Here is a 27139-nt window from a genome sequence, read left to right as displayed (position 1 = left end):
CCAAACCTCATCCCCTTGTTCTACCTCATCTGAGCCACAGCAGTTGTTCTTTTGCCATGCTGAAGCCAATGTGGCCAGGCTCAGAACATTTTTTCCCCACTTTTTTAAACCACCTCTAGCAACTAGCAGACCATGACTAGGAATCATAGAAATATACCAATACATACAGCTTATGGTATGACCCAACCTTACAGTTTATAACATGAAGTTAAAGAAATTCCTTCCAACAGGTATCAGAGAAATTTGGGGTCATTTCTTGCCATCAGCTACACATAGAATTATGGCAGACAACCATTATTTGTGACAGCTTTGCTTTTCCCCCATGTCAGGTCACAAGGAGCAGGGTCATCAGGCTTGAAATTGGCTTTCCACAATATGGTACATGGCTGAGCACTTATTTTTTGGAAGCCTACACATATTTTGCTTGATTTTTATCACAGATGGTATGCATATGCATGTCTAAAGATGGTAAATACAAATGAAGAGAAGCTTCACGTGCAGTTTAGCTCAATGGACTATGCACTCCTTGGTCTCAGAAAACCAAAAAGCATTGTAGCTGGTAGATGACCTGCTGACATTCAGACAACATCACTTCAGTAAGTACCTTTTATGATAGACTTGCAGGTACCCCAAAGAATCAGGAAGTAGCAGCTTGAAATTGCTTTCTGTTCACACCCATAGATAAGACTGCATTCCACATTACTCTTCCCAAGAGTCTCTTGCACCACAAATCACAGCTGTATAAAATTCCTCATTATATCTACTTAATTAGGCAGAAGCATTGGTAACCTTATCAAAACAATATGCAGTCTGACACTCTGGTTGCAAACCATCCTTCATCAAACCAGGAACTCTGCTCACACTGATGAGAGCAGCAAGATGAAGGAAAGCTCTCACCTCCTCAAAGGCAGAATGCATTTCTTCCCACTTTCCTGCTGACAGTGGATTTGCTACAGCCCTCCATCGCCTCCCTTTGAGCAGTTTACAGCTGCAAGTGAGTGTTGAAGGCTGAAGGTTTCAGCCAGCCAGAGCATGCAGCTCCCCACCTCCCAGCAAGGAGGTGGGGACACTCAGTCCAGTCTTCTAACGCAAAGAACTCTGCTGCTACAGTGAGTTACATATGGGAAGCCTTCAGCAAGCTTATACTAAGGGAACATTAACTGCCTATTGTGAAAAGCAGCCAGCAAACTGGAATTCTGCTCTGGTGCATTGCTGGCTACATCTGAACTTGCCCCTCAGCACTGGACCCTCAGTTGCCCATTGCCACGTTGATATGGGAATTCCCAGCCTCTTCCCATTGAAGTCCCATGCAGAGCTATCCAGGGACCATTTCTAACAAAGAATCTGCATCTGTAATGCATCCAGAGTGGCAATCTAACTATAGTTAGATACTAATGGGCATATCCTCACGTGTCAGCAGGGCCTAGACACATTTCATTTGAAGTAAGTTGTTAGCAGAACTGTGATAACACGTGTGAGAAAGTCCAAGTTTTATGTGGCACTCATCAAATCCTGGTTTTCTTTACATCAAAGTGTTTTATTTTGCAGCCTTAGCTGGCCAGTGCCCTCCCTTCTGTTGTCACTCCATTGCGTGTGCAGTCACACAGCTTCAGGAGGAAGTTACTTTTGCCATGGTGCTGGTGAAGGCAGAAGATCACCATAATTAGTTCTGTGTAATTGGACTGCTGCTAAAACAGATATACCTCTATTTAAATCCTATTTATAACTCCACGTCCTACACAGTTTAAGGTTCAGGCACTGGAAGGGAAGAAAAAAAAAAAAGGAGGTAAAGGTCTGGGAGCAATAAACTTTTCACACAGATGAAATTTTGTGTCCTCACTACATTAATTCACACAAAACCCACCAGCACTGAAATATTTTACTACCTGAAGACACGTCACGAGATTATAAGAATTTCACCGAGGTGCAGCAGTCATTTCAGAACACATCTCAGAATTACTGTCCCAGCCTCCCTTCAGATTCAGCATAATTCAGGGCACGATTACACAGTTCCTCCCCAAAACAGCAGACAAAATTTAATGGATTGCAAGCTGTCCTTGCAAGATGTTCCCACTTATAAGGGATATCAAAATTGTAAGCAAAATTAAGACTTTTGGCAAGTCCAGAGTTACTGCATGCTCCAGACAGCTAGAGGGAAAAAGATTAACTTAGACTCATTTCAGGAGAGATTTGAATAGTTTATTTTTGCCCAATCAGAGCCCTTCAGCATAATGACACATTCATATACACATATATGAACATCTTTTTCTGAAACATTAATGTATAATACATTTTAAATTTAAAATACCAGCTGCACAGGTATTTTTATTTACAAAAATATTCCATACTTAATTTTTTTTTTAACTTTGTTATGATGACATAGTTCAGTTCAAGTACATGTAAGTAAAATAACTCTATGCAATCTAACATAGTTGTGTTTGTAACAGTACAGTTTGCAGTTCATATGAAACTATATTTGTAGACAGATGGATTTGCAACCCTACCTAAAAATGCATATTCCAGTAATCACCCTCAGAAGAGCTAGTGGGGCTCAGCAAGATTCAAACGAAAATAAGTTGCAATGAACAAAGAAAAAACATACATGTACACATTAAGATATACATAAACGAGAACTGCTACACTTCAAGCATGCTTACCCACAGGTGGGCAATGTTAGAAAAATTTACTGATTCTTTCCCCCCCCTCCCCATGATGCTGGTACAATGAAGCAGTAGCATAACTAGAAAGCAGCATGTTTTCCTAGTTCTAACCACTACAGATAGCAGAGCTCAGGTCTAAAATAACGTAGTACTGCTTATTTACAGTTCTTTTATTTTTTAAAAGGGAATATTTAAAACATGTTCCCACCCCACGCCCTTTGCATCACCTATTAACTGAATGGTAGTGGTAATCCACATACAACTCCTTACATATTTTCAACTGAAACAGTTTAACTTCTTGGTATTTTTTTGCCTGGTAATATGTAACTTAGGTACTAACGAAAACAAAAGCAAGTGTCAAAAAAACCTATGTCTGTATGACTTAAACATTTCTAGGCGTGTTACATGACAAACCAAATGGATTTGCTGATTGACACCTTTCTTTTGACTGCTGTATCTTTCCGTCTCGTTTCTTCTTTCCTAACACCAACATCTTTCAGCCTAAATCTTAGAGAGTGTAGAAGAACACAGAAGCACATTACACCCATTGGCTTGGAACAGCAATAAAATAGATTATAGATAGCACATCTTAATGACAACGCATAAGAAAGAGAAACTGTCCCAGCTTAAATTGGCTTTTCAATGAAAACTCAAATAGGACTAGCGCACTTGATTCACCTACCCCATACATTTTGTTTTACTCCCTCCCCTCCAAATACCATTCCTTTTGTCTACAAAGTATGAAAAAACTTCAGGGTAGCAGCACAGCCATTAACATCTGCCCGGAAAGACTTCAATAAGTTATGCAAGAAATCAGCTAGAATGAAGAAAATCCCATTGACAAATTACCCTGTAAACTTGCAGAGGTTGGCAAGTCCTTGTGTATCTTTCCTACCATACCCCCATGCTGGACTGCAGCTGCCATCAGTATCTCTTTGGGGTATGTGGAACTACGATGAGAAAGGGGAAAGGGGCACTTCAGTCACAGGCTATAGGTTTTTCGACACACATTTGGAATACAAAAAAAAAAATGATTTACGTGTAAAGAGCCGATGTATAAAAGAAGACTTGTACATTAGTCAAATGAAATCTGCATTGGACGAACCTCACGTAGATTTTTGGAAACTTTAAGAGTCCAAAGGATATAGCTGAAAATTCTTGCATGTAATCATCTAAAATAAAAAAAAAAAAGTCATGGAAAGTTGGACAGCCACAGACTGCAGCTGTTGAGAAAAAAATGATGCTCCATTGGTTTTCTGAATGCACCATCTTCCCCCTTTGTACTTAGGGAAATTTTAAAGAACGTTCGAAATGGGAAATAAAAATAAGTATGATTATTTTCTGCAAAGCAAAATGGGCTATTTGTTTTCATTGCTTAGTAATTGTATCATCTCGATATGAGATATGAATGTATTCATAAGCTTAAAACAACTTCTTCTATGGATAATATACACACTTTAAGTACTTTGACTTAAAAATTGAACATAAGTCTTTTTAAAATTAAAGGTAGAAGTGTACATATAAAAATTATTTAAAACTAAAAGTATATTCTTAAGCAGTATGTATAAATATAACAGATTTTTATTGTATTATCTAGTAACAAATCTGAAAGTGTTGCAGTAATTTATAAACTCAATGCTGACACAGGATAAGTGCTTTTCATTAGATTCTATGTTGTATATACTTGTATATACATATTTTGCTAAGAAAACACACATTCTAAATTATAGTCACATAATTAGCAAATGTGCCCAAAAGTAATCTGCTCTAAACTCTTCACTGAATGTGTGCACTTATATACAAATAATGAACCTGAACTGCACAAATGTAGAAACAAAATTAAGGAATAAAATACCATGACTGAATTAAAGTGCAGGAAAAATTCAAGTTTAAATTTTCAGGTAAGATCAGTGCTATTAATTAAGCAAAAAGAAAATTAAAAGAAAAAAAAAAAAAAAGGAAAAGAGTAAAGGAAAATGAAAAGGAAAAAGGAGATGAACTTGCTTCCAAAATCCTCCTTTGGATGTAGCTTTCTAACATCACCTGTCATGTAAATACCACCTCAGGCAAAAATCTTTGTATATAGACAGACAAAGAGCACAACTATATATTACTACATTTTGTAACTGTTTGCCGAAGAACAAATCACTGGAGATGCCTGTGGTGTAACACTTTCAGACTTATTTGGAATACACGCATATTTACACATATCAACATTCAGAAGTTACAATTTGGCAGGACTAAGGTGAAGAAAAGCTTCTTCAGTTTACAGTTCCTAATGAGACACACTACATATAAACAGATAGGTAGCAGCAGTTTCTTACACTTCCATCAAAAAAAAATAAAAAAGTAATAGCTCAATTGCATCTTGTAATTTTCCAGACACTCTAAAAAAGTTTCACACAACTAAAATGCTAGCGAAAAAAATCAGGGGTGCTTCCCCCCAAAAGGATTTTAATGTACTTTGCTGTACAAAAGGTGCACCACCAAGAGCAGAATAAGATACATCTATGATCATCTTCCTTCCACAGAGAAGGAAAAAGAAACATTTTACACTGAGATTGTACATAGCCCCTGTTATTCACCAAGAACCATTTTTGTATTCATCTCATGATCTATCCTTTCTTTAGCTTTCATTCCTAGTAACACGTGCAACAAAAGATTCTGTAGTACTAAACAAACCTCTACTCTCACCTGGCACATGGTCTCTCACTGCCTCATTTTTTGCTTGCTGGTGATCAGCAAATGTATCTCAATGGGAAAGTTCAGTATGCTTTTCTTCCAAGCCAAGGCCATATTCCTTTGAAATTATAAGAGAATTTGCTGTGTATTTATGCCATCTCCCATTCCCCCCAGAGATTAACCAGACTAATTTTTCAGGATGTTCTGAAATACAGTGTTATCTTCACCAAGTTCAGTAATAATCGGTCATTCCAATTTACGAGTGTGAGAAAAGGAAGGATGCAAAATATCAGGTGGGGTTTTCTGTTTTTGTAAATTGTATGACCATAATTTACCTGGACTTTAAACAAAATTGTACTGTTTTAAATATTCATTAGTTAGACATAAAATAGGCAGAGGCAAAAAATACACGTAGAAAGCAGAGTTAAGTAACCAGGGCTAACACTGCCTCAATAGATATGGTAGAGAGACACCAAGAAATCATAATGCTGCATGTTCAAATGGTGATGTTCAAATATGTTAAGGTCCTTGAACAGCTCACACGATACTATATGCCCTCATACTGATAACAAAAATTCACTTATTTTTACCAAATGCCACAACAGATCCTCATCTATTGTGTGGCAACCCTGCCCACAGCAGGAGTGGTGATCAGATGATCTTTAAGGTCCCTTCCAACTCAAGCTATTCAATGATAGAGAAAATCATAACATCTAACAATTTGTGCTACAAAACCCAAAGTGCACTTGCTGGGATGAGTGACAAATTTTAAAAATGAATTAAGAACCATTATTAGCTTTACTATTTGGCATCTTTTTAATGTATATTGTAAGGATCAAATATCTACATACCTGAAAAATAGCTTTAAAATGAAAACTATAGCCCGTGTTCGGCTTGAGCAACATTTGGAATGCATGTGAAGAAAAACACACATAGAATGTGGTACTTGGACAAGCAGGCTCAAATGATTTCAGACCATATTGCAAGAAACGGGCTACAGAATGACCTACCAGCTTCTAAGCATTCCCTTTTGTAAAATAAAAACAGTCAGTAACTACTCCTGCCTTTTTGAGGAAAATGAAGGCCAAATTCATTTTCAAAATGCAAACATTTATTTTAAAAGACCTCTGCTCAACCCCACTGTTACAGTTTCAGTGCAGCAGCCACTAACATGTTCACTCAGGTAAATTATTTACCTCACCCAACTTGATAATTATTTCACCAATTTCTGAAGTTTTAGTGGACACTTATTACTTCCCACATAACTGAAAACACCGCTTTAGAGACTAAATCCAAATTTCAGGCAAGCTGCTTTTAGCATGTGGTGGGGCTGAGATAGGTACTTGTGAAATAGCTCTACAAGCAGGATTTAGAAATTAGCTGAACAATATTCTGACAATTAGTAAATAGTAGATGCTTGCCATTATTCATGCATCAGCACCTCCATGGTGTGTAAAAATGATTGAAAACCTGAGTACAAGATTATCTGATTTAATAGTAAAGGATTAAAGGGGCATCCAGAACTTAAGTTTTAAGCAAAACTATCCCAGCTATTTTAATTAATGGCTGTAAAGATACATTCTGTTAAATTCTATAAAAATTCACAGCATGAATGGAACCCACAGCCAATTCTAAACATTACACAAACTGAACCAATAACTATTTTTGGCAAAAAGTAATATGAAACTAAACTAAAGTTGAAGTATTCTTACCACAATGAATATGTTACCACATTTCACATTGCACATCCATAACACAAATGAAAACTCCCAGCATGACACATTCCAGTCATATTCACTTGACTTCTTTTAATGCAAAAACTGTGTATTCTCTTGTTTTGCACTTCACAGAATATGATGTGAATACAAGAATACCAGATTGGGGTCCAAGAAAAGACTATGCACAGGTCAACTATGTATACAATTTTCAACATGAAATCTTCCAAGCTTCCAGCTTTTCTGATGAAAGAAATGACAGCAAGCTTCCACTCTTCTTCAACAATAATGGTAAATATAGCGAGTCCTAGAGAGGGTAAGCCTAAGTCAGCTACTGTCCAGCAAGACAAACAACTTTATTCCAGCTCTTGGACCCCTGATTTATTGCCTCTCCTCACAGGGAGGGTATAACACTGGCAGCAAGTACAACAGCACAAAAACTTTTGGCATGAGATATTAACACAGGATTGACCCTGAATTGCCCCTGCCCATCACACCACATTCTTCCTTTATCTCCTTTCCACATATTCCAATTACCTGCTCTGTATTCCAACTCTCAGCTATTCAATAGCAAAGAAACACTCAGCTTTTCTATCTCTGTGTGTGTTTCTCTTATATATAAAGCTCCTCAGTTAAAGCCATGACTGAGGTAAAACAGTGTGTGATTTGTGCTAGGAAACAACATTATCCAATGTTGAATACTCCTTTAAATTTCAATGTTCCTGTCAAAATTAATGAAAACCAAGATTTTTTCTTCAGGACAAAATTAAACGATGTAATCAATGAGCATCATCAGAATTGGTACCACTTCTTGTCTTTGTACTTCAACATCATCTAAAAAAAAAAATAAAAACAAACAGTTTCTAATTAACGTCTCTGTTATGCACCAAAAAGATACAAACAAACTATACATTTACAAAGCCTCATTACTGAACATTGAGTGTTTGGCACGATAAATTTTCTAATGTTGACATTACTGCTGACCTTCTGGCCTCTAATAGAAAAATAATTTTGAGAGAACAGGAGGGCTGCACAGGAGTATGGGGCATGGAAAGAGATCTGCATGAACACTCAAGAGAATAGCTACCCTTTTTATTCATTAAACAAGCTTGGATTCACGGAATCTGCATACAACTGGATCTTTCTTAGGTACCACAGGAATCCCACACAGAGCATTACTAATTACTTAAGGCCTGGAGCACAGGCCTTATGAGGAGTGGCTGAAGGAGCTGGGATTGTTCAGTCTGGAGAAGAAGAGGCTCAGGGAAGACCTTATTGCTCTCTATAACTACCTGAAGGGAGGTTGTATGAGCTGGGGGTCGGCCTCTTCTCTCGTGTAACTAGCGACAGAACTAGAGGGAATGGCTTCAAGCTGCTGGATGTTAGGAAATACTACTTCTCTGAAAGAGTGGTCAGGGCACTGGAATGGGCTGCCCAGTGAAGTAGTGGAGTCACTGACCCTGGAGAGGTGTTCAAGGAATGTTTGGACGTTGTGTTAAGGGACCTGGTTTAGTGAGAACTATTACTGATAGGTAGATGGTTGGACTGGATGACCTTGTAGGTCTTTTCCAACCTTGGTGTTTCTGTGATTGTGATTATCTAATTCAGTGACAAATTCTTTCAGTAATGGGAAAAAAGCAGCCCTTTTGGAAGTCTACATACTACTCAGATAGATGGCATACTCCAGACCACTGTGCCAAAAGACAAATCTTAATATTTATTAGGAGAAACAATTGCTAAATAAAAAATGACAATGTATTTCCTTTAGACTTCTTTAAAATGCCTTTAAAGCAGCAGCCAGTTACTTGTAAAGCTTATAATAGTCAATCAGTGTCATGCTCTCAGCTTAACATGCAGTGAAATTACCTCATGAGCATGTTTAGAGAAAGAATCAGCACTGTAAAGCATAGCTGCGGTTTTTTCTTCCAGTTCTCCTAGTTTCTGTCCTCTTTCATCCAGTGCCAACCGGGCTCGTGCTAATTCTCCAACTACACCAGATGCTGCTCCTTTGACACCTTCAATACCTCCAGGACCTGGAATATGCTGGGCAAGACTTCTTGATGCCTTCCCAGATGCTGATTCTCCAACTGGAGGTATTTTCAAGGCAGAAAAAAGAGAGAAGTAAGGTTTCTTATCATTATTACATAAACAATAATGTAACTAATTTATAAAAGAGCTGTTTTTTCGCATGTACCTCGTCATAAGCATGTATATGAGCAATATTCACTACTATGTTACTATTTAATCAAACTGAGATTTTAAAGCATATTTCCGAGCTTCCAGGCATGTTATACAATTTTAACCTTGTCAAAACTCAAGTGTGAAATTAAAATGCTCACCACAGTGGTGGCAACACTGTAATTAACAGAATTATATCAGCAAAACAGTTTTTAAACAATATAGCTTGCTTCACAGGGAGGGTGTTGTGAATTCAGCAAAGCAGGAGAACTTTGCTAATACAAGCTGTGGTCTATTCTCTAAGGGCCTTGCTGATATAGTGAGAGAGTATGATTCTATCAGCATAAGTTTCCTTTGGTGAAAGTTCAGTTTTAGACTCAGACATGGAACAATCACGTATTGTGGCTCCCATTACTGTAACAAACCATGTTATTAAAAAAAAAGTAAGAAAAAGATCAGTTCATCGAAAAATAAATACATAATTAGTAAAATGAACAGCTATCACTCTAGTGACTGTACTGACTACATCTCCTTTGCTCTTAATGGGACATCAGCCACCTTGTTCAGTCTAGACATTTAATGGAGGTATCAATCTCTCTCAAACTGAAATGTATACTCTACAGAAATTTGAGGAGGCCCCAAATGGTGTTTTTGTGTGCTAAAGTAAAATAAGATGATTTATTTTGTAGCTTTGTTTTTTAAACAGTAGAATTATAGTTAATTTCTTTTTTTCCACCTCTAACAATGAATGTTTAACAAGTCTTATTGCAGAATTTCAGGTTTCCAATTTCATGCTTCTAAAAAGAAAAAAAATTCTTTTCAACTAACACTATAAACATTCCTATTGTTGAGAAGCATATCTGAAGTCATTTCACTTATTACAGGCAGATTCTGTTGTGATCCTCGTGTTAAGTACTGACACTTTAAAGACATTTTCAGATGTCCCACTTGTCACTGAACTCACTTTCAGGTCACAATTCAACCAGTTTTTCTCCCTGTTCAGTACTTTCCTTCTGACAATTTGAACCAAAACAGATTTTTCTATTGTAAACCACAAAGCCTAAGATGGTTATAAAACCTATTTGAGATCTCCTTAAAAATAGGTCAGAAGAGTCAATGCAATATGGTGAAAACACACAGTGATGTCAAAAGATAACCTCTGAAGTGTGGTTTTCTTTTTCCATGAATGGGCAGTTTTTTTCCTGCCCCACTTACGCTGTGTAATTTCTATATGCAGGTTTCTCTAATCGAATAACTTGATCAACCTTTCAAAGTATTACATGTATACAACTACAAATGTAATATTTAAACTGGAAAATGCCTCTAACTATTTGATATGTACAGGCATATTCAAAATATAAAGGCACTAGAAATAAAGATTAATTTTTTTTGGTTATTTTGATCTGCCCCCTCCTCCCCCCCAAAATAAATAAATAAAAGAAGAGATTGCCAGGAATCTTTTTTGTTTTACAACAATATTTCATGCTGAAAAGGGAACAGTTCTGTAAACCAATAGAAGTTACATTATATAATGTTTAATCTGGCAAATATATGACTAAGTAAAAGTTCATTTACTTCCCCTTGAATGTATTCAAATAGTGCATACAACCAACAAAAGATTTATTAAATCTGTATTCAAAAAGCAATGAGAAAATGATAAAGGAATAAAATTTCGGCCACATGTGAAATGTATCATCCTATGAATGGAGAACTGAATGAAATATCATACAGTTCTGCCTTCTCTTTTATTCTTAAGATACAAGTCAAACGATGAAAAAGAATCTAGGAAATTAACTGAAGTATAATAGAGTTAATTTTCTTACTGTCCAAAACAGTGCTCTCTAGAACCAGCCTCTTTCAGTTTAGCAACATTAAGAGAACTACAGACAGTGCTATACACTTAAGATAAATAAGACTGGTTGTCCCATTTCTTGCTTTATCATCCAATCCTGAATAAATGAGGTAAGGCAGTCTGTGAGAAAACAGGAACTAATTTTCTGCTATTGTTAGTAAGTTGTACAACATATAAATCTATAAAAAAGCATTAAAAAAAAGTATTATTTCTCCCCATTCCACTTTTCAGTTTCCTCTTTGAAAACTGAATGTCCTATTAAAACAGGCAATATCTGGGTGGAAATAACAGATTAATAAAGAATTCAAAAGACTTACAGAGTTCTTCTCTGTCAAGTGACTGCGCCCCACCTCCAAAGAGGCCTTTGAAGAACCCCCTGTTTGGTGCTTCTGGTGTTTCAACAGGAGTGAAGAGCTCACCTAACATTTCCTTGGCAATGAAGAGATACAAGAAGGCATACATCATTTCATATACAAATTAGTGGAATACTCTGTCACTTTGGACATTTATTTTGTGGATTTGAATTTGAATATGCTTTAATGTGCATCTGCCTTTGCAGTAGATAGCTGACACTATTTAGGAAGTAACAATAAAAAGCTATTAGGAAATCTGTCCAAACCATCTGTCCTGATAGCTGCAAGCTTATAGCTCAGGAATATTTTCAAAAAAATGTGCTCAAGCAAAGCTGTATTCTCCCCTCAGCTTGGGAAACACTCTTGACCTTGTTCAGTTTAAACTGCAGCTACAAATAATCACATGCACGGGTATCATCAAAGCAGAGCTTGCAGACTAATTCTGCTATATCCACCTTCTATATAACTTGCAGGTTGAAGCATTGTTGTCTGTTCAAATTGTTAATATCCTGGCAACAGAATAACTTCCTTGTATCTTAGTATTCCCAAATTATGTCTGCATGCATCTCCACCAGAATTATTTGAACAAGAGTTCTATTAACTGTACATATTAAACAAAGACACATACAGACTAAAAAGGAAATTAAGACACGTTCCAAATACAAGAGGATGGATAACACTACAACATAAGAGTGGGGGAAATGATTCACTCTGAGTAAGACTTGGCAGTGAGCAAAATCAAACCATAAAAGACAAATTTAATTATTATAAGCACTGTAAATTTAAAACTGAACTACTTGGAGGACAGCTATGTTCGAAGACAGCAAATTTGGTTTTTTATTCATTACCTGAAGATTTTCACATGTTTCTTGACTGTAGGTCAGCCTCTGTATTTCAGTTGGTGAGACAAGATAGAGTGCTTGTCCATTATTGGTGAAGCAGAATGTTCTGGCTATTCGCATATTAGTGAGTGGCAGGTAATACACATCCAACAATGGCCTTAAGCTTGGCAAACTTGAAAGAAAGAATTAAAAAAAAAAAGTAACAGGATGTCACATTATTTTTCTCCTTGTGGCCATACAAATACTGTATAAACAGGTTATCATTTAATACAACTAGAAAACCTGCAAACATAAATATGCAGTACACCAAGGAAGAACCTCAAAAGAGAAACTTAGACATCTGCATCACAAATGCATTAGAAAGCATCATTTAAATGATATTCTGAGTATGTAAATCTCAGGCACACTTAAAGCATTAATCAGTAATTACTAATGAAATATTTTAATAAATATCTACTTTTTTTCCCCTTCATATACAATTGCCTCTTCTCTCAGGTGAAGATTTTCTTCTTGATTAAAACTGAAAGCCCAGAAGAGTTGTCCTCAGGAACCCAGGGAAATACGCAAAGACAGTGCTTCCAAAGGAAAATTCAGTAACCTCAAACAGCAGTCTTGTGAATTTCTGCCTGCTCTTTTCCATCTGATTGTATATTTATGGTGAAATCATCTTAAAGCTTCTTTTGCTTACCTTGTTTGTTCTGTTTTACATAAACATTTACATTTTACATAAATGAAGAACTTACTGCATTAGGCTACTGAAGAACAGATGCTATGCATTCATGCTGTAATAACGCTCAAGCTGCTAAACATTTCTCTCCTCAAAGAAACACTAAATGAAACTAAGAAGTGACTGAATGCCTTATGTCTTGATAAACAGAACCTTAAATGAACCCGTACCTCAAAAATACTCTCTGGGAAATTTTTGTAAAAATAGAATTCACGTGTCAGCTGCACATTTATAAGCAATATATTAAGCAGCTTCTGCTGCAGATACAATCTGCATAAGATTATTATTTCTAAAGAGTAAAAAGCAGTAAAGGGGAAAACTGAAGCTGAAACTAACGATTTAGAAAAAATTCCATACAAGCCAAAAAAAAGTTTTTTGTCTTCTGCTCTACTTCATGGTGATATCGAAACTTCTAAATGCTGGCATTTTACAGACTGGGTGTTGTCCTATACTAGGGGACTCACAAAGGAAAGGAAGAATAATAGATAACATGACTTTAGTGGCAAATTCTACAGGTAAGAAAAAGAAAGCAACACTCTTCTGTAAGCATGCTACCAGTGATAACACATTTGCCCAGCATGCATCTAAAATAGAAATATTCCTAGGATTAAACTAGTAGGAGGAAACCTGCTTTGCCACAGTTTTTTTTCCCCTCAAATACTACTCAGAATGAAAAGAGCATTTGTAAACACACTTAAGAAAAAAACAGGTAAAAATTGAATAGATGACATTAGTACCTTCAAAATTACTTCTACACACATTTTAATAAATGAAACCTCTTAATGTTATGACTTTTTTGTACTAGAATTACTAGAATTGATTGTACTATCAATTAATCTCACCTTTGAGACATGAGCAAGCTACAGAACAAAACAGAAGGCTCAAGACATGACTGAGAAGCAGACAGGATTGTAGCAGCTGCACAAAAATATGCAGAGCTATGGTCAGCTGAAGATCTGATTCAGGACAGGCTTTTCCAACAAGGAGTAAATTCATTGTTGAGACAATTTTCAACAGTTCAAAAACCTATATAATGCTTGGAATTATTTGTTGAATTACGGTAACGAGTTAAAATGATAAACTTGTTCATGTGTTAAAGGCAGAATTAATAGGAATATGTAATCAAAATATTCAGCTCCAGATGTTAGAGGTTCATCAACACTGAGCTGAATGCCCATTTTATTCATATTCTTCTGGAAAAAGAAATTTTCATCTAGCAGGAGACTCATATCTTATATATATTCATATATATTGCTGTCAATTATGCCTTACCTAAAAGCCATAATATGTCCATTGGCACAGAAACATGCAAGGCAAATACTGTTACTCAATGATACTATATCTCCACGAAGAACGAAAGAAGTCTCTGTTATGTTATGCTTATAAATACAGTTCTGGGATGGCAGTGAGATAACTTTTGCTTGCTTTTCAGAACATATCACTGCATATTGGTTTTCACTGATTTCCTGAGAGGATGAGGGGGACACTGAGACCGGTCGTCGCTTTTTCGATTTATCTTTTTCATCTTTATCTTCAGAAACATTGTGTTCTCTCCAGGGTTCATGTGCAGGTGGGACTAAAGATCCGGTGGTATCCAGAAAAGCCATTCTCAAGATTGCCCCTTTTAGCCTCAGGATGGTTCCTAGGAAATATGAACAGAGCACATTTCTAAAACAGTCTTAAATTGTCATTCAAACTAAAAAAATACTCCTTAAAGAAGCTAGAAGAATGAAAACTAAACTACAGCGTAGACTTGCCTCTAATAAAACAGACTTCAAATCTCTGGACTTGAAGCATGTAGAAGTGCACACAATTGCATTCAATAAATTATTAAAGCAGTTTTCAAAGTTTAAATACATAAGCATACACTCCAATAACATCAATGTAAATGTATACATTTATTAGGTGAACCAAGGTGGAATGCACATTTATACTAAATTTCATTGTCAAGCACAACTCATTTCATTTTCTCTTGAGGAGTGCCCTGTGCACTCACTACATACCATAAGTACAATTAGTGAGAGCTTTTCCTTCAAAATGGGTTCAGAAACTGGCAACTTGTTTATTTTCTTTCTTTTTTTCTTGTAGTTTACATTTGAATCTACTTCTCTCTAGCATAAAATGAAAGAAAATGTTTTCCTTCTCAACTGTTTTGTGTGTCCAATCGTAGGCTGATACATTTCTTCTTTTACTCATTTAGTCACACACAAGCAGAAACAGGAAAATTTATTAAATGCCCAATAAATCATATATATTGCAGCATTTTGTAAGGCTCATGCTGCAGCTCTGATGATTCGACATACTGTCTAGTCTATGCCCTTAACATAAAATGTTACCAAATCTGAATACTGTTAATGCAAACATGGTCTAGTGATCATATTATTCGTATCATTATGTCAATCAGATAGGGGTGCAATTTCTCATGTTCAGATGCCACCTGTGGGTTTGTTGTAGAGGAGGGCATCATGCTCTGCAATGAAACTATGGTAGTAGGAAAGCCAAATTTATTCCTAACAGTGTATTATTCAATTTTTATCTTTGTTCAGGTATCACTCAAAAAAAATGTTAATATATCATTACAACAAAATCAGTTGCTGTGTACTGGTAAAACAAAACAAGATATCTCAGTAATTCAAAGCAATAGTTCATCACACCATTAAAAGTATTAAAATATATAGCCCTTAATTTTTATTTTTTTCATTATTCACTAAAATCTTCTTACGCTGCAATTAGAAAATACTTATAATGCACATCTCTACTGCTTAATAATAATCATCGACTACATGAAGGCTAGAAAGTCTGCTTTTCTTAACATGTATAGTTATATATTTTTATACTTTATGAGATCATATTATCTACTTTACAACTTTAAAATTCTGGTCATAAAGAAAGCAACCTAGATTGTTAAACTTATTAGCTAGTACATATTAATTTCCAATTAATCCATAATTGAGAAAAAGTTTATTAAAAAAAAACATGAAGAACAACAATACTTAGCAGACTTGAGCACTGCTTTGTACTCACCACTAGGAGAAACAATAACAGGTTGAAGAAGCCTTTGCTCTCCTCCTGGGGGAAGGTTCAGTACAATGACAAGCACTGTACCCAGGGTGGTACCGACCCACAGGCATGGAGAAGGTGATGTATCAGCCTTTCTTGTGAAAGTTTCACAGAAATGAAGAGCTGAAATTGCCTCACGTGACTCTTTGTCAATGCTAGTTACACTAGAACTCCTGGATCGGCTGAAAGAGTTGTCTTTAACATCTGAAAATAAATCAGTATTAATTAATAGAACTAAATATAGGAATTAAGAAAATTAAGATTTTATTTCAGCTTTGTTGTTTAGCATCAAATACATATATTATGTATCATTCTATTGATTTTTATAACTTTTATTTTTCCTTAAACGTATCTCCTTCTGATTCGGTTTCCAGTATTTTATCCTGAACAAAGCCTCCCAGCTTTGCAGAGACAGCAATCAGGTAATTTCATGAATGACTTATCACAGAATGGACTACGTTAGAAGGGACCTTAAAGATCACCTAGTTCCAACCCTCTGTTGTGGACAGGGCTGCCACCAACTAGATCAGGCTGCCCAGGGCCCCATGCAACTTGGTCTTGAATGCCTCCAGGGATGGGACATCCACACCATGAGCAACCTGTTCCAGTGCCTCAACAACCTCATGGTGAAGTTTCTAATATCTCATCTAATTTTTCTCTCTTTTTTTTTTTTTTTAAATTTAAAACTCTCACCCTTTGTCCTGTCACTACACTCCCTAGAAAAGTATACGACATTTTTTTATCTAAAGGTAGAAACAGCAGTTATAAATCATTAAGAGTTCTTTAAAAAAAAAAAAATTAGACACCTGTCTGTCAATTACCTAATTGAGCAAATTAAAAAACACTGGCTTCCACAAAGCACAGTTAATGATTTTATGAAGATATAACTATTTTAAAAACTACAGTGACATCCAGACAGCCTGATAATCTGTACTGACTCTCAGTACTGTCCCACTTCAGCCAACTGTCCAGAGGAAATCTTGGGCTATTAACATACGCCTGAAGTTTTAATCAGAGAAGCATTCAAGGCTACCAAACACCACTTGGAACTGGTATGCAAAGCTGAAGATTTTTGTTTTGAATACAGTACAATGTGGCACCAAAACTTCTCAGGATGTCTTATTCTTTGCTTAGCAAGTAAGTTTCTCTTTACAGAAACCAAAACCCATCAAATTAGAATTTACGCTGCTCTATTCTAGCCATGTGCTATCTGCACATATGGCAATACTTAATACATCAGCATGTCTGAATCTAACTGTACACCCTCTAATTAATGCTTTCCTTTCTCAATACGTAATTCCAAAATTTTAGCACCAGACATTCCTTATGAGCACAAGTCTAATGCATGTCATATCATGACTTCCTAAAACTAAGTTAATGTTTTGGATCTTTGGATGGAGTACAGATGCAAGTCACATTTCATAAGCAGGACTTATAGTATCAATATACAAATTGCATTAAATGATTGCAGAAATTTCTACAAAGAACATCTAACTTACATTTGAAATAGCATACAAACTAAATTGCAACTGACTGAATGCAGACATCTGAAAATATAAACAGTGAATATCTCAGGAGAGACTTATCTCACTCCAACAAGGACAGAAAAATTATTGTCCTGCTTATTCAGTTCAAATGTAAAATACCCATCATTAAGAAGGTCAATACCCAAATACTGACATGAAGTTTTCATATTTAAAACCGATGTCTAGATAAAGAGGTCAAATCAAGTTAAAAATGATGGAAATGATTATTTGTGTTTTATAATTCTTCTGATGAGCACAACCTCTTAAGTTCCTTTTTTTTTTTTTTTTTGTAACTTTAACAGATTAATCACTCTGAATATAGTTAAACATTAGAATTTTGCTGACATTAAAATACATGTTTTGAAAAAAATGCTTAAATAGTCTCTAAATCAAAATAAGGTAAAAAAAGCTGGAATATATTGATACATTCAGAATACAAAAATGCAACTCAACTGTAAACTTTCTGCATAAAGAAAAGCTAACCCAAATCCTAGCAGCTTAGTAGAACTTCAGGGTACATGTGGTTTCTTTAATTCTACTCCTTTGAGTTATGATTTGTGAACATCCTTTCTGCATGCCTTATTTCAGGTAAGATCCTTCCCCTTTTCCCAAGAAAAATACAATTAATGCAATAGGCATAACGTGTATTTCTTCGCTTGCAGCCGCTTGAACACCTGAAAAGTACACATACAAATTCCAGACGTATTGAAAAAATTGTCAACAAAAATTAACTGGCCAGACAATACAGGCATTGTGGAGAGTGGACAACTGATTCACGGAAGATAACAGAGTAAAAGGCTTAACTGCGTCAACGTGTATTTATTTACCCTGAAGTCACAGAAGAATCTATGGTTTGTTAATGGGATATTTTCAAATGAAGAGGAAGGAACAATGGCGTGATGGCTCACTACACACCACTTCATTAGAAGGAAGGAAAGATGAGGATCTTCTGAGCAAATAAACCAAAGGATAGGACTTAGCGATAATGGCAGTAACCAGCTGGGTTACAACAGTGAAAAGTAATGGTATGGTGCAGACTAGAGTATGATGAAGACAACTTCTATTTTAGGAACTGGAGCATAAATGCAGAAGCACACTTTGTTTTAGCCACTTAGGGAGGAAGGGTGTAGGTTAAAGATCTAGTCAGAAAAGTGAGTTGAAAGAAAGTGCTCATGAAAGAGTGAAAGTGATCAAGGTTCAGGGAGTCATGGAGAGAAATGAGAGAAAATGATGAAGATATTGAACTCGGAAGAAAGGCATTTCAGCTGTCTCCTTGAGCCAGTAGACATGGTCACATATTAATCAAAAAAGCAAAAAAAATAATCAAGATGACAGTTCCTGAAGAACACTATGCAAAAGTTATTCCATTAGGAGAAAAGATACTAAATAAAATAAAAACAGACTATCATCATCTCAGGAAGTTATTTACAGACTTGAAGAGTAAAAAAAACAACTTTTACTAGAACAAAAAGAGTTATTTAAGTGTATATAGCCACACATGGGTATAGTCAAGCAAAACCAGTCAAGGATCATTACAATTAGATATTAAAAGATACTTTATGAATTCTCAAGAAGTGAGTTGATCAAATAAGAGTTCCCTTATATTATTAGGAAAAAAACCCAGCAAAATCACGCAGAAAATACCGAATTCTTTCTTAAAAAAATATGTTTTTAATTACTTATTGTTATTGAAGAATTTCAAACAAAAACAAAAGAATAAATAAAATGAATTCAACAATGTTTAAGTGCAAATGTATTCCAGTTTGCAAAGTCTGACAAAATTAACTCTAAACTGAAATCATCCCTAAACTGTCAGTGACCATAGTGAGGAAGAACAAACAGACACTAAAAAGACAAATAGAATTTCTGTGCTCATTGGTGTCAACAAGGCCACGGTCAAATCCTTCTAGTTCTAGGTACCAGAGCTTTAGAAAGATGAAGAAAATTTCAGTATACAGAACAATTATCAGAAGGCATCCTAGATTTAGTCCATGTAAATTTGCAAAGGAGAAGGAGCTTAATTTCATAAAACAAAAAACCACAACAAAAATGAACAATTCAAACCTATCTGCAAAAATGAAGATCAGTGATATGATAGCTTTCAACAGCTATAAAGATGTCTACCAAAGAAATGGAGTAACAGTTATCTGTGATCCTCATGGAAAGGACAAGAAAAAAATCTGAATTAGTATGAAAATAAGGAAGATGCTTTGACTAATGTATAACTAATTTAACTGGCTATAAACCATAAACTTTTCCTGGTATTTTCCTTGAAACTTATTTATTGGAGACTCATAAACAGATGAGAGGTTAAACTGTCAGATGCTTGGGTCTTCACTACAGCAGTGGATTAAATGATCTCTGAGGGTTCCTTACAGCTTCACATTTCTATGAGTGGAACAAGCTGCAACGTAAATCAGGGTGGTCCAAATCTGAAGTTTCAGGATATTCCAAATATCATCAACTCTTCTCTTGCTGATAGTGGTAAACTTCAAATGCATGCTTCTGCACCTGTCAGTCTGCGCCTGATCTGTATTCTACAGTGGCCATGGAAGGGATTCTGCTGCAGGAGCAGGAGGGAGCTGTGACAGGCAGAAGAAAGCTTTCCTACTCAGGCTGTATCTACTGCTGTGGTCTATAGCTGTCCCTGATCATCTTCAGAGAAAAAGGCTGAGGAGCTGGATCTGATCTACAAGCTGGCAGTCAACTTTTGATGACAAAGTAATAAAAATATATCTATTCATTTGTATGTTGTTTTAATTACTCAATATCAGGACCTTTAGCAATACAAGCTTCATACTTGAAAGGCTTATTATGTAAAAAGAGTACTTTTTCAAAAAAAATGAAATTCTCAGACTGGCCCTCCATCCAGCAAACAGTTGTATATCATTTTCTTTTATAGAAAGTGGTCTTAATACCATTAACACTTGTAAAAACACGTCCAACTTTTTATTGGACCTGAGCATATTCTCATTCCTAAATACTGTACTGTGCAATTTGAAAAGTATTGAATGGCTTCAAATTGGCAAGCAATTTTCCTTACAATAAATTACCTGCTTATTCATACTTTTCCTATCACAGCACTACTGTAAGAGTGACAGATGCCTAAAAAAAAAAATCACAAAAATGTGATAAGCCATGTACAAAATTTGCAGGCTTACCTTACAATGACAGCAATGCTGTTTTGTGCCAGGGAGCCCCCAGAAAGAATGGAATTTAAATTTAAGTTCTACAGTTCAAATAAAGCAACTCAGTCACTATAGTTTACATAACCAAGGATTCTTACTTATATGTATTCACATTCTATAAAACAATTTCAGTAAATATAAAATTCAACTCTGTAAACTTACCTAAATCAGGCTTTAACTCAGTTGGCAAACTTAGCTTCCTGGACATCTTTGCTGAAAAGTGAAGTATATCCTTTTTTTAAAAAGAATAAACACAATTCTGCTGGCCTGCATTTGCCTCTATCCAATTATTCAATGTATCATTGTTTATAACATTAACTGCAGTACATAACAGGATTTCTGCTAACGCAGAACGTCACTCTCACAAGTGAGGCATGCAAAGTAGAACATGGATGCTACTGTAATCCCCAAATACAGCATTTTATTACTTTTGCCAAACTTCATTTCCCGTTTGACGTCTGAAATAACTTGATATATTGGATGAATTTGGTTTGGCTCAAATTCAAGATTTATCTCTTCAGGTATAAAGAGATAATATAGACTCAGCTACTACAAGAATGCATTGAAACTTTCATAAAGTTCACATCCCATCCACTCTTCTGCCCTACTTCTTGATCAAACCTGAGATACTTAAAATGGAGAAAAGATTAAATTTTAGTTACTCTAAAATGTTAACGTACACGTGTAAATAAGCTAGCAATCTGAGATGCAATCTGCAATCTTAGAAGAACGAAGAAGTTACAAAGAATTTTAAAATGAGCAGCATACAAACTCCTGTAATGCTCAAAAAGAGTCACATTCTTGCAATACTGTGAGGAAACAAAGCATGTATCCAACATGCTGCTAAAACAGACTCACTAGTAGTCTTGCTGCCATGCATCCCCCTTTCATCTTTATTCCAATAACTACTGGAGAATGAAAAAAATTATGTAGTTCAGCTAGTAGACCAGCAATAGAATTTGAATTTATTTCTTAGCCACGTGCCTGTATGTTGATTCATTGTTTAGTTCTTCACTATCTCATAAGGGAAACACTTGTCTTCCTAAAACAGATGTTGAGAAAAGTCTCAGTTTAAGGAGTACCTTGTGATGTATATCAGTCATAAAGCAGGACTGAATCTTTTTGTTCCTCTCACTTAAAAATGGAATTCACTCATTCTAGTTATCTGTTTAAACAAAAATCATTGTTTTTTACAAATCTTAAAAAAGAGTGCATGATTTGAAGTTACTTCCACTCCTTCAATAATGAAAGTACATCACTGTATCATCAACTGTGCTCATCAATATTGCAAAGTCTAGTTAACTGAATGGTTGAACAGCTTTATTCCTGTCATGCATAATAAAAATTTGAGAGCAAGTCTCCAGAAATAATATTCTCATTTCCTTCACATGTCACTGTTACAAAGTATGTCCTGGTCAAATTAAATTGAACTCAGACCACAGCGCTAGGCACTTCAACATATTCTATCTAATGCAGGCTGAAATTGAAAAGAGCACTGCAGCGACATACATACTTCCTACCTTCATGCTTGCATTGCTGCTGCCTGGCTTAATGATGAGGCCAAAACTAATCTTAATTAAGTTTCTGACAAAGACTGTTTTCAACAAGACTAAGTTCTGCTTCAGATCAGTGTTCAGCTGTGCATACAGAAAACTATGGTACAACACAGCAATAGCAACAAGGAATCTTTCTGCTGTCAGCTTTAACTTGCATCAGCTTGAAGATCAAGAAACCTCATCTGGAATCGTGAATTACAAGATGAGTGTTCCTCATCTTAAATCTTATGTTCTTTTTTGGACAAATAAATTATAAAAGGCTGAGATACTTAACAATAGCTTAAGCATGCACACAAATTGAGCTACTTTTGTGAGGGGTTTTTCTGTTTTTTTCCCCCACGTGTGAATATCAGCAATCATTTAATCACCTTGAAGACCACAGTGGTTGCTTCTGGCTTCTCCAATGGAAGTGTTTAATGATTTTAACAATTTGGGGGGAAAAAAGTGGCAAAAAATAAGCTACTTAGGCAACAGGTAACATGGAATATACGCTGGTACTGTTGCATTCTAAGACTCAATCCTCACTATTAGCTTTCTACTCATTAGTGGAAGGCCAGCTGCACGAACTAGGTTGATGAGGTAAAACAATCTGCCCTTCGTATTTTTTAGCAAACACTAAAAAACACTTCTCATTAATAGAACAAGAAAATAAATGATTTGTTAAAAGAACGTTACTGCTAGAAATTGTGAATACGTCACAATGCTGAGAAGTTACATTTAAAAACATGTCAAGAAGCTCAATAATTCAAATGTAAGTAGTAAACCAGACCCTATTTAAAAAGCATTACTGCCATCTTGTGTTTAGACTGAAAAGTGCCTCAAAAAGCAATAAGAAAATATAAGTATTTCACCAGCTAAATCATTTACTAACCAACATTGCTTGGTTTAACAAGTAACTTGTATGCATATATGTCTTACAGTTTACAAGTTTCAAAAAATTCAGTTTTGCCATGCCACAGATGGAAAAACAGCCAGACATCACAGACATCATCAACATGAAAGATACTTTTCAGGGAAATGGAAAAAAACAGCAGGATTGAGATATACAGAGAACATTCTCAACATTGGTCATTTCATTCCAGTTGTACAACACGGCAGTGGTGATGGTGACTGCTCCTGCTGGGTGCAGCTGACCTCAAGTATTTGCTGTGATGCCACAGTTGAATACCTTGGTGGTAATGGTGATTGCTGCCCGATTTACAGCCAAGGCTGCCTTTCTGCAACCAGTGCAAGACAAGGAGATGGACTAAGGAATCATTTTGCTGCTCTTGTCAGATTGCAATGACTATTTTGCCTTGTGCTTATATCTACTTTATACTCTTCTGATGTAGAAAACCTAAGGTCATACATAGGCACGTACATATACTTTCTTTTGCTGATTTATAACCAAATATGTATCACATGAAAAGGAGATTAGACAACTGTCCAAAAACAACATACAAGATTCTTAGAGATTTCTCATGTTTGTCTTGAGGGGAGCAGATGTGGAAGGTTACAGTGGCATAAGCATGCTGTATTTCTGTATGGCAGGCTCAATCAATTCAATGACAAAAACCTGCTGACTATCTGAAAAACACCTCAATAGGAAACTGTGGCTTAAAAGTAGAAGTTGTATTTTATTTGCAGCGTTATCCCAAGCTACTTTACAAAGCATTATGTCCCAGAGCATGTTAATTTGAAAGCTGTACACCATTTTTCCTCATACATTCCCTGTTTAAGGAAACCCTTTGCTAAAAAACCCTCTAAAAACTGTAAGGGAGCCAAGTGTACTGAAGTCTTGACAGATAGGAGAATGGTTTACATAGAACATAAAACATTCAGAATTTCATAAGAAATATTTAAGCAGCCTATAATTATCTTCTGCTTCTTCATTGTATTTTTTAGATATATCAAAGTCCCAAAATGATTCACTGTTTGACAGCTACACAGAATGAAAAAAATTTCTCAACTTACTAATTTTGTGATGATTGAGCAAATACCGTACTGCTGATGGTTAAATGAAATAGATTATCAATGCCAAAATCTCAAAATTTTGTATGACTTACAAAGCCATTTTACAAGAAAATGTATGAAAATGGATCTACTTTGTATACCCCACATTGAATCAGACAAAATGTTAAAAACACTGGAAGAAGCTGGCATTAGAGTAACTAAGAACTTCAAGGCTCTTAAGCTTTGATGTTGTGAAAACAGGTTAAAAGGCAATGATTTTAACATCGTTTGGCAAATTTAGCTGTATATTTAGAATGTAAAAAATGTGAAAAATTGTGTTAACAGCTGAAGAGTATAGAAATCAGGAATTACAACTACTCTGCACGTTTGCCTAATAGTCTCGTTTGCAATTGTTCTTAAACTTAAAAATTCCAGACATAAAAACAATTTTTGCTGAAAAATAACATCTCCTGGGACAGTTTGAAAGAGAGATAATGGAGTATATATTTTACATACACCTTTACTAAAGCTACTTACAGAAATGGATGTAAAAACACTTCATATTCTGATTGATTCAATGAGTGTATTTAACCACATAAAGCTCATTGTACCAAATACTTAACTGACAAAAACGTGTAAAAAAGCTGAAGAGTTTTCTTTCAGCTGAAATTGCATCACAATGCCCTTCTACTAAAATGACATAGCCTTAGGAATACTTCCTAACATATTTCTGCCTGTGAATTTGTCTACACATGGCATATTTTTTGTAATAATTGCACATTATTTATACTTCCAAAGATTTGCTGCTCTTAAGAAAAATAGCTATTTTATGTAATAGCTACAGTATTTGCTAGAATATTTTTGCTAGTATTTGCTAGCATATAACTGGTTAAACCAAGTATTTCTATGTATCCAAGGTAATTCTGAAGTTCACTGCGATGCAAACAAAGGGGAAGCATGACCCAAACATGGCAATACATATGAGAGGCCTGTCCTGGAACATACAGCTCTGGGTATTCAGAAAAAAAAACCACAAGAGCATGGTCTTAAGAGTATATATGGCAAGGCTGAAGTGTTGATTTGTGAAAAATTTGCACTTCAATTTACACTACTATAGTAATCTGATGTTTTTTGATCTTTTAATGAATCAAGAATCCTTACCTAATAATTTAACTAATGATAAAATAGTAATTAAGAACACTCTACATAAGTTATAAAATGACAACAGTTTAGTTCTTCTAAATGGATATGTACTATGTTACCAGCTTACAGATCCGTCACTGACACAAAATCACTTCTCACTTTGCAAAGAGTAGTCTTCTCTTATATTCCCAAAGGACAAAAACCACCAGTGAGACATTAACAGGAACTAAAATCAACTATTTCAAAAATTTTTAATTTTTGTAACCTATTCAAGAGGTTATGTTTCCACACATGCACAAAGAGCTTCAAGAACTGAACTAATTGCACCATATGCCAATGCAAAGAGCAACTATGACCATGCTACATACAAATTTATCTGTGAGAATGAAGTTGATGATAAATGGTGTTGTTCAGTGTAAAATTAATGACAAAGCGGCACTCATATTTCACAAAACTCATTGCCCATTTACACATCTGGCAGACATTTCCATTTAAAATAACAAAAATGCAAAAAGCATGCAACCATTAAAAAGAGATGGCAAAGCATTTTGCCTTATTTACATATACAGAAAAACTTACAAGTGCAGAAAATCATGCAGAAGAAAGATACGAGGTACAGAAAACATGGCAGTGGAGGAAAAACTAGGAAGACATTCCTTGCATAGCATTCAGCTACTTAAAACTCTAAATGTGGATGAAATAATTGCATTCTTTACACTTCCAGTAAATTGCACAAAGCACAGTATGAACTGACTGGTAAACAGTTATGAGTTACATATGAAATGCATTATTGTCTCAACTCTGCCTTGAATTTACACCCTGAAAAAGGCTTTGCTTGTCGATGTTATACTGTTTTACTTGTGAAAAACATTCACAGCATTTTCAGTTGTAAGGCTTCAAGCTGGAACAGATGTCAATAGTTCTACAGAATTACCATTAGCATGCTTCATTATTCTTGGATATTACTCTTTTAAAAAAAGGGAAAATTAAAATCATAGTCACATTAAAAGACCTCCTATTCTGTGCAAAAAGAAATAAGTTCAGGAGACTGCTTCAGGACAAAAGGAAAATATCTCATCAACAGGCATTGACATACTATGCACAAGATGAAGTGTTGTTTTTCTCATTAAAGGAGCAGAACATAAGTTTCCAGTTAGCCTGAATCCTTTAGGAGAACACATTAATGAATATTAACATAAACAATACTCAACTTTTTCCAATCATATAATTGAATTGACATAATGATACATTGTTGAGAGAGATTTGCTTTAATTATGCCTGAGTTTCCACTCTCAGAGCTCCTCTTCCTTAACCTGTTATCACTGCAAGCAGTGCTCAACTTAGTACTGAGCAAAGGGCATATTCCTCGTGCTGTGCCTCAGATACCAAACGAAGTTTCATCAGTCACATTTAGCTTGTTGAATTCTGAACAGTTTTTGTTGGCTGAACTGTGATAAAATGGACTAGTGGATTAAGATTAAAAGTTAAGTTGCAAACAGCAAATTCTTGAAGGGAGAATACTGAAAAAAATCACTTCCTCCATTGCTGTGAATTACAGTTCAACACAATCTATGAAGTAGTATTTCAGCAAACATATTCACTATATAAAGTAATCATAGGTTTTTGACCTCACAAAAGGAATAAAATTAAACCTTCCTGCAGTGATTTACTAATGCAACAAATGAAAACATAATGAACTTTAACAGTGATTCTGAAATGAAAGTT

General features: G+C 35.5%; 1 protein-coding gene across 8 annotated transcripts in view; it reads right to left on the bottom strand.

The window, feature by feature from the left end:
- Window positions 1–2188: 2188 nt before the first annotated feature.
- The window catches only part of STXBP5 (syntaxin binding protein 5), a 111738-nt gene continuing 86787 nt past the window's right edge, over window positions 2189–27139 (bottom strand). For 6 of the 8 annotated variants that reach the window (XM_090135560.1, XM_090135562.1, XM_031612242.2 and 3 more), the window contains 7 exons: window positions 20946–20996; window positions 16034–16273; window positions 14282–14651; window positions 12289–12454; window positions 11405–11516; window positions 8924–9144; window positions 2189–7891 (listed from right to left, as the gene is read on the bottom strand). In XM_090135560.1, coding sequence (XP_089991686.1) covers window positions 7850–7891; window positions 8924–9144; window positions 11405–11516; window positions 12289–12454; window positions 14282–14651; window positions 16034–16273; window positions 20946–20996 — 1202 coding nt within the window. In that variant the 3' untranslated portion in view covers window positions 2189–7849. The remainder of the gene's footprint in view (window positions 7892–8923; window positions 9145–11404; window positions 11517–12288; window positions 12455–14281; window positions 14652–16033; window positions 16274–20945; window positions 20997–27139) is intronic. The other 2 variants (XM_031612232.2, XM_031612236.2) reach the window with 1 other exon arrangement.

The sequence above is a fragment of the Phasianus colchicus genome, chromosome 2, assembly GCF_987193195.1.
Source record: "Phasianus colchicus chromosome 2, bPhaCol1.hap1.1, whole genome shotgun sequence".
Classification (NCBI taxonomy): domain Eukaryota; kingdom Metazoa; phylum Chordata; class Aves; order Galliformes; family Phasianidae; genus Phasianus; species Phasianus colchicus.
Note: the sequence above shows the minus strand (reverse complement) of the source record. Positions and strands in the feature narration are given on the sequence as shown.